Consider the following 8520-nt stretch of genomic DNA (forward strand, 5'->3'; position numbering starts at 1 on the left):
ACACACAGGCACACACACAGGCACAGACAGACACACGCACGCACACACAGGCACACACACACAGGCACACAGGCACCCACAGGCACCCACACAGGCACAGGCACACACACGCACGCACGCACAGGCACACACACAGGCACAGGCACACACACGCACAGGCACACACACACACGCACACACACACAGGCACAGGCACACACACACAGGCACACACACACACACACACACGCACAGGCACACACACACACGCACGCACAGGCACACACACACAGGCACACAGGCACCCACAGGCACCCACACAGGCACAGACACACACACACACACGCACACACACACACACACATGCACAGACACACGCACAGTGCGCCCACCTGCCACATGCTTGGCCCTGCGGCCCACGTCCTCGTCGGTGGGCGTGGTGACGGGGCTCAGCACCTCCTCCAGGTGAGGCCCCCGCAGGTGGGCGTGGGGGCGCTTCCTCCGCCGCACGGCCGGGGCTTTGCTGGCCTTCTCTTTGGGAGACTGCCTGTGCGTCTCAGCCAGGTAGCTGCTCTCCATCTTGGTCAGCTCGCTCTCTGCCGGACGGAGCCAGACCCGTCAGCGGCTCCCTGCCCGCTGCCCCACCCCCTGCCTCTCCCCCCGCACCGCCCTCCCCTCCGCCTCGGAAGCCCCCATCTGCCCCCAGCAAGGCCTCCCTCAGGAAAGCATCTTGGGGGGGGCGTGGACAGGGAGGGCCTGCGGGGACCCAGCCCAGCCCAAGCCCTCTGGGTCGGCCATCGTTGTGTGGCGACGGGCTCCGGCCACCTGCACGCTCAGTGCACCGCTGAGGGCATCGCGCTTCCCTACGGTGCCTCCACAGCGTTTCCCGCGACCACACTCATCCCTGCGACGGCCTCGGGCTCCCAGCGGGGTCACAGGTCCCGGGACACGGCCCAGAGCAGGCGGGCTCTGGAACAGGCACGTGCTCACACCCGAGCCACACCTGTGTGCGCTTCCGGGCAGGCTTAGGGCCCGTGACCCTCCACTGTCCCCGCCGCTCCCATTCTCCACGTCTCCCTCCCTGAACGTGCCCGCCGCCCGGGTCCCCGGGCCGCTCACCCAGGTGGCGGAAGTAGTCCTCCAGGCCGCTCCAGAAGTTCTTCTCGATGAACGTCTTCACCAGCCCCCAGGGCTGCTTGCGGTAGCGCAGCTCAGTGGAGACCCTGCGACAAGCCAGACCGAGGTCAGCGCTGCCCGGGAAGGTCAGCCCGGGCCCAGGTCCGGGGCGGTTCCACACGCATCACCCCCACGGCCACCCTCCGAGGTCAGTGGCGCCAGGGCTGTGGCCTCGCTTTTAGGAGGAACCTCCCTGAGCCTCAGATATTCACGCAGACGAAGGCTACCGAGGCTCCAAAGCCGGGCCCAGAGGGATCTCATGCTGCCACTGCCTCCGGGGGCGCCCGAGGGTGTCCGGCAGCCGCCAGCTGTGGCCGCCTCTTCTCCACCGGGCTCTGGGCTTCATCGCTTCTCCCTGGAGGAGCACCAGCCTGGCTGCGGCCGCCCCTCCCGCCTCGTGTCCCCAGGCAGCAGGGCCTGTGCCTCTCCCCAGCTCATCCTCATCTGCCCAGACTTCCTTCCAGCGTGTGTCCCTGCTCCAGGCTGACTGCCTGCCTGTCTCCTCCCTCTGGGACGCCAGCCGCGCCTGGGACGCCAGCCGCGCCTGAGCCTGCGGTGAGCTGCTCGTGCAGCCATCGCCGCCCGCCCACCACCTGCTCACTGGGGGGCCCCTCTGGAATGTTGTATCTGGGGAACAAGCTACCGCGGCGAGAAGTGCACAGAAAGAACAGCCATGCAGAAGCTCCTCCAAGGAGGCGGGCGTGGAGAACCCAGACACTGTGGGGAGGAGAGCGAAGGGAGGAGGAGGGAGAGGAGGGAGGGAGGTGGCAAGAGGAGCAGATGCCGAGAGCTGCACAGACAGCAAAACAAACATCTTGTCAGAAGGCGATGAGCAGGTGCAGCCCTTTGTCGGGTGTGGTGTTCAGATCGTCCTGGTTCCAGGCATCTCTCTGAGCAGCGATTTTATTCGAACGACACGAGTGAGTTCCCCTCCGTGCAACCAAAGGAACGTGGCCCGAGATCAGGTCTGTAACCACCACTGTGGGGGGTCTGGGGGATGTCTAGCCAGTTAACGGCCACGCGTCTAAACGGAAACCATGATACTGGAGTTTCTCCCACATGCGCTGGAATATTTGTGAATTTAAGTTACCACCGTCTTCTTTACAAACCCGGAGGTGTCACCAGCAAGTCTGACTTTAACACTGGGCGACCAGCGTTAACATGCGAGGTTTGTGGCTACAGACGCCCGGCGCGTGGGGAAGGCCCGCCGCGTACAAAGGGCCAGACTTTCCAGGGTACGGCTTCTTCAGATTTCAGGGTCCCAGCTCCTTCCTCCTCGAATGCACATCCCAGTGCCCGGACCGGTCCTGCCCGGCGGCGTGTGCATACTAAGGGGCTGGGCCCTGAGCCGAGGGCTGGGGACAGGGGCCCCGGGGCTGGCCCTGAGCCGGGCTCGCCGTGCCAGGGCGTGCGTGGCAGGTGGCGCCGCCGGTGGAAGGGGCCAGGGCTGGTTCCTAGACCTGGTCTCAGGCTCACGGGGAATCTGACTCTTGGCAAAGCTACTCCACTTACAAACCTTGTTTTTAGTCTGAAAAGTGAGAATAAGTCCACCTCCTTCGGTCATTCTAAAGAATGCACCTTCCAGACACACTTTAAACCACAGACCACAAGCAGCAGCAGCAGCAGACACTGCACTACAGACACGCAGAGCGCAGCGAGCAGGCGCGGTGAGAACAGCCGTCAGGAAGAGGGTCTGAGAGGGACTGGAAAGAAGGTGGAGAAGGGACGGCCAGCAGGCCCATCTCCCACCGCCTCCTCCTCCTTCCTCGGGAGAGATGCATGTTCCCCGCGTAAGGACCTCACGAGCCCTTCCGGACCGTTCCTGCGAGCCCCGGCGAGCGCACCTGAGCCGGCTCTTGCTGCGGGCCACGCGCGTGAGTGTGTAGCGGTTGACGGTGTAGAAGTAGTCGTGGTAGGGCACGTCGTGGGTCAGGACCTCGGCGTCCACCACGTAGCACTCGCTCTCCTGGCTCGCCTTGTACATGGTCTGCGGGGAGGAAGCGTGGACATGCTGCCGAGGAGCAGCGCGGGGAAGGGGCCCCTGCCCGAGTCGCCCCACCCGACCCCCGTGTCTCAAAAGAGGACCCGGCGCCGCTGGGAATGGCGGCATCTAAGCACGCGACGGGCTGCGTGTCCAGGAGAAGCACCTGCACCCGAAACTCCCGCACACCTGGCTGCACCTTCCCCGCAGGACAGAGGCCGCCAGCCGCCCCCTGCTCCCGCCTCACCTGTGTCTCCCTGACGGTGGCCGTTTTGGGAGCCAGAGGGTTGGTGAGGTTGATGGTGTAAAGGATCAGGCGGCTCTGGTCCCCGTTCTCCTCCTTCTTCCAGGGGTGGAAGACGATATCTGAGGGGGCGAGAGCCCTGCAGTGAGGAGGGCGAGAGGTGCCTCCCCAGCGACTTTCCCTCCAGGGAACTTCTGCTGACCCAGCTGAGCCACTGGCCTCCTAGGAAGCCAAGGGAGCCCGAGGGCAGAGAGAGGCTGGGGGAGGGGGAGTTCCGCAGAAAGAGGCTCATTGTGGCACCGCAGGCTCTGCCCAGGCTGCGCACACTGACTGTTCCCGGACGGGGCAGGAGGTCCTGGGGCCGCCCACAGGGACGCTGGCAACACTGGCGGGACTGTGACGAGGGCCTGGGACCCTGGGAACAAGCCCCTCCTCTGAGCCATGTCCTCCATACCCTCCCCTCCCGGCAGCAGGCGGCGCGAGGCCCAGCTGCTCTCTCAGACGCGGTGCCTCGCTGGGCCAGGACGGGGCGCAGGGAGGAGACAGGAGCAGGGAGGCATAAGGCATGGCCTCGGGACTCCTAGGTTCGAAGCCTGGCTCAGCCCCTTCTTAGCCGCATGGCCTTGGGCGAGGTCATAACAGCCCGAGTCCCAGTGTCCTCGAGGGCACGTGGGGTCACCATCCTCGCACACGGGGCAGGCGTGAGGATTAGACGGTAGCGCACGGTGCCTGGCACACAGCAGGCGCCTAACCAGCGAGTGGCAGCTGCTGCTCTTGACGAGACGGTGCCCTGCACGGCCTGGACCTCTGCGAGCCCTTGGCCCGGCACCCGGTGGGCGAGCCCGCGCTGCAGCCCCGGGGCGGGAGGAGCAGAGCCCTGCGGGAGCGTGGCCTGGGAGGAGGTGCTTGGAAGAGAGGACAGAGGGTGGTGGCGGGAGGGCAGTGCCAGCCCGGCCCGGGAGGAGCACCTGAGAAGCGCCGCTGCTCCATGAAGTCGCGCTGGAAGGGCGAGTCGGTGAACAGGAGGTGGTAGAGCTTGTCCACGCTGAAGTTGAAGATCTCATTCACGTACTGCCGGCCGCTCAGGTCCTCGTAGAAGGCCTGGACCTCCCCTGAGAGAGGACGGCAGTGACTGTGAGGCGGGCCCGGGGGACACAGAGCCATGTCCGGGGGCTGCTGCGGGCGCGGCCACCGCGGGGCGAGGAGCCGTGGAGTGGGCGCTGACTCCTCCGTCCCTGGCACGCACACCGCTCCTCCGATGCCAGTCCCTGCACTCAGCCCTCACAGAGAGTTCGGGAATGTGCCGTCTGCTTTTACACGTTCACGCTCCCTCATGAAGGTAGCTCCCTCAGACTAAGATCTACACACACGGCTACTTCCCGGGCTCGCTGGGACCCGGAGGACCAGCCATCGCGTCTACACGCCGGCGACTGGCACTGCCCACAGAGGTGTGCTCAGAGACGCTGACTCGCTGCAGTCATCGGTTTGTGTAAGTTTCTGAGGCGGCTCTGCAGGCCATGATCGCTAGGGCTCCTCTCCTTCCATAAGGAGCCAAGTCTCCACGATTCCAACAGCTTTTACATTTATTTACTTATTTATTTTTAAGGGAGGAAGGGAGAGGGAGAGATGGAAACATCAATGATGAGAGAGAATCATTGATCTGCTGCCTCCGGTCCCTCCTCCCCCACTGGGGATCGAGCCTGCAACCTGGGCCTGTGCCCCACCCGGGAATCGAACTGTGACCTCCTGGTCGATAGGCTGACGCTCAGCCACTGAGCCCTGGCAGGCGGGCAGTAACTTCTAAATGTCTGGAGTTTCCGTCTGCGCCAGGAGAATGTGGCTGAGGGTACAGGTGAGCGGCTGAAGCCCCCGTGCTCCCCCTGAGGCCTGGGTGCCCGCAGCCGATGACTGCGCCTGCGGGGCTGCTGTAGGGTCTCAAGCGCCCGAGACCCTGAGGGGCCAGGGCGGAGCTCAGGGGCATCCTACAGGGTCTGTGCCCAGGACTGTATGGGAGAGAACGTTGACTTGTCAGTTTGCACAAATGGCACCCCGTCAGGATGCAGGAGCAACCTGCACAGGCATTCGCCAGGCCTGCCCCCTGGATGGGGGTGGGGAAACCAAGCACAGGTGAGGAGGCCACGGGAGGGGAGGGGCGGGGGGTGACCCCGGGAGAGACCACAGCGATGAATGCGCACTGCCTCCATCCGCTCACCAGGTCAGCACCGGCCCCTCCTCCATGGAGGCACACACACCACCAACCAAGCCCACGAACACTGCGTCTGGCTCCGCCCGGACCAAGCAGCAGCACGTTCCGAGTGAGGCCAGAAGCAGCGGGAGGAAGTGAGGGCTGTTCTCTGAGAACCTTGGAGAAGGGCAGGGTCCGGTTCTCAGATCCCGGCTGCAGGCACTATAGCCAGTTTCTATCACAGCTACTGCCTTCCAGGTGGAGCGCGGGCCGCGGCCGCAGACACTGCCCGCCCCTGGGAGGGACGGCGCTCAGGGCCAGCCAGCGCCAACGTGGGAGGGGGGTAAAGTGAGTGACAGGCCTGGGGAGCAGGACAAGGAACTCATCTGTTGAGCAAAGGAAGACAAAGTTGGAACGATGACGTTCCTGCAAGCAAGGCCCTGAGAGGGGTCCACGCGGGTAACCAGAGAACCTTTAAAACGGCTCTGCTGCCCACCAGCCTTCCGCCAGGAGCCGCCGACTCGGCCTCCACCTGGGGCACCTTCCCCGCCCTCAGCACCAGCCTCCACCTGGGGCACCTTCCCCGCCCTCAGCACGGAGGAGGAAGGCCCCCGCACCCCGCACCCCCCCCCCCCGCCCACCTTCGTCGTGGGTGTCGGAGGAGTCGCTGAGCTCGGTGGGGAGGTCCTCGTTGTCGTTGAAGTCCAGCGAAGGGGAGCTCACCGGCGCCAGGATCTCCATCTTCTCGGCCACGATGCTGTCCATGGCCAGCTCCTTCTCCAGGGGCCCCTCGCCGTCCAGCGCCTCCTCCTCCAGGGGCAGCCCATCAAACTGGATGGAGACAGAGAGTCACCCAACGGGGAGCTGGGGCCGGCTCGGCGCCCTCCCGTTCACAGCAGCAGCCAGCAGGCATCTGGCCCTGGGTTGTCCCCCGCGTGGCGGCCAGGACCCGGGCAAGTTCTGCCCCCGCTGGCCACCAAAGGGCACAGCAAGCCGGGAGGGCAGAGTGGCTCCTTCTGCCACAGGCCCCCGGAGCGGAGCGCGGCCGCTGCGACAGGACAGCCTGCTTCTCCCTGGGGCCTGTTTTCTAAGAGGCTCAAAGGCTCCATAAGCATCTTTTAAAATCCTTGTTCAAGGGGTGAGGATATTTTTCCCATTGTTTTTTTTTTTTTTTCAGAGAGAGTAGAGGGCGAGGGGAGGGAGAGAGAAACTTCGATGTGAGAGAGACACATCGGCTGGTTGCCTCCCACACACTCCCCAACAGAGGACGGGCCTCGAACCCACGACCCCCTGAGGTGCAGCCAACGCTCTAACCACTGAGAAAACTGACCAGGGCTTCGTAGCATTTTCTATTCATCTTCCCACTAGCCCTGGGCGGGAACAGACACAGCCCCAGAGAGGAAACTGGAGACTCGGCAGGAAAGGAATGAGGCTCTCGCCCTAAGGCCAGGAGGCCTACACCGCTGCGCACACGGCTCCTGTCCTGGGACACTTTCCCGAGGACCCGCCATTCCACCTGGCAGCTCCCCAGACCCTTCCTCCATCGAGCTCCTCTCTCCTCTGGCCAAGCCCAGGGACAGAGGGAGGTCCCTCTTACACATTTTTGTCTCTTTCACCAAGTCCAACAGTGAGAAAATAAAGCAGAGTGTGCACACTAGGGACTCAAAATTATTCTCTACTGAGTCAACCAATAAGCAGACAACAGTCCTATCCTATATAATAAAGAGGTAATACGCAAATTAACCCCCACGCCCTCACAAGATGGCTGTCTACGACCAGGCCGGCAGGGGGGCTAGTGAGGGAGGACGAAACGACTGACCAGCAGGCTGTGTGGGGCGACTAGGTCGGCGGGGGCGGGCTGTGAGGGGCAACCAGGCTGGTAGGGGGGGCAGTTGGGGGTGACCAGGTCAGCAGGGGGGGCAGTTGGGGGTGACCAGGCTAGCAGGGGGGGCAGTAAGTGGTGACCAGGCAGGCGGGGGGGGGGACAGTTAGGGGCAACCTGGCCAGCAGCAGGGGCAGTTAGGGGCGATCAAGCTGGCAAGGGGGGGCAGTTAGGGGCAACCAGGCAGGTGAGCAATTAGGAGCCAGCGGTCCAGGATAGTGAGAGGGCAGTCGGACATCCCCCGAAGGGTCCCGGATTGGAGAGGGTGCAGGCTGGGCTGAGGGGACTCCCCCCACAACCGTACACAAATTTTGTGCACTGGGCCACTAGTAGTTTTATATTCACATACAACTTCGCCTTCAGATCAAGGCGGTAAAAGCAAGACCGGCACAGCTCTCCCCCAGAGGGGCTGAGCCAGGCGTCCGCGGAGAGCAAAGCGCACCCAGTGAACTTGGATGGTTTTCGTCTGCTCAGAAGCCAAACAAAATCGTCGCCTGAGACACCGAGAACCCAGCACCAGTGCCGGCCACCCCGTCACCGTGGAGCAAGCCCGTCTCTCCAGGGGGCCTCCTTGCATGGCTGGCTGCAGTGCAGCCCCTGCCCTCTGCCCACTCCCCAGGCCCCTGCCCCTGCACTAGCGCGGCGAGGACCGCGGGCCCTGGAGGGGGAGCAGCGGGCTCACCGTACCGAGACGGGGGCTTCGCTGCTCGCGGTGGACGTCAGCGTGCTGTTGGTGACCGACTTCTTGGGCAGCTGTGGACTGGCATCCGGCTTCGTCTCTATGCTGCTTTTGGACGAGCTGTCATTCACTTCATTCTCTTCGACAGGGATCTCCTCGCAGTAGCTGAAAAAGGCACCACGGGCCACGCTAACCTCAGGGACGAAGCTATTCTAAGAACCCGACCCACCCACCCATCCAAAACAGTGGCTTTCCTGCGTCTCTGCTCTGCACCTGATCCTCCTCCAACTACCCCCGCCCCCCTAAGACCCTCCTAAAACCTCCTTCCTGCCTTAGACCCCCAACGCCAAGTAAACTTTCTGGCTCCAAACTCACCTTTTCTATGCTCCCTCCA

General features: G+C 63.8%; 1 protein-coding gene across 1 annotated transcript in view; it reads right to left on the reverse strand.

Moving 5' to 3' along the window:
• Window positions 1-8520, reverse strand: part of LOC102431143 (GRAM domain-containing protein 1B) — a gene marked incomplete at its 5' end in the record, with an annotated part of 28195 nt that overhangs the window by 9330 nt on the left and 10345 nt on the right. Inside the window, 7 exon segments of the mRNA XM_023748731.1 lie at window positions 372-575; window positions 1099-1202; window positions 3000-3142; window positions 3384-3502; window positions 4349-4492; window positions 6207-6396; window positions 8135-8291. Coding sequence (XP_023604499.1) covers window positions 372-575; window positions 1099-1202; window positions 3000-3142; window positions 3384-3502; window positions 4349-4492; window positions 6207-6396; window positions 8135-8291 — 1061 coding nt within the window.

The sequence above is a fragment of the Myotis lucifugus genome, unplaced genomic scaffold (assembly GCF_000147115.1).
Source record: "Myotis lucifugus unplaced genomic scaffold, Myoluc2.0 scaffold_1739, whole genome shotgun sequence".
Classification (NCBI taxonomy): Eukaryota; Metazoa; Chordata; class Mammalia; order Chiroptera; family Vespertilionidae; genus Myotis; species Myotis lucifugus.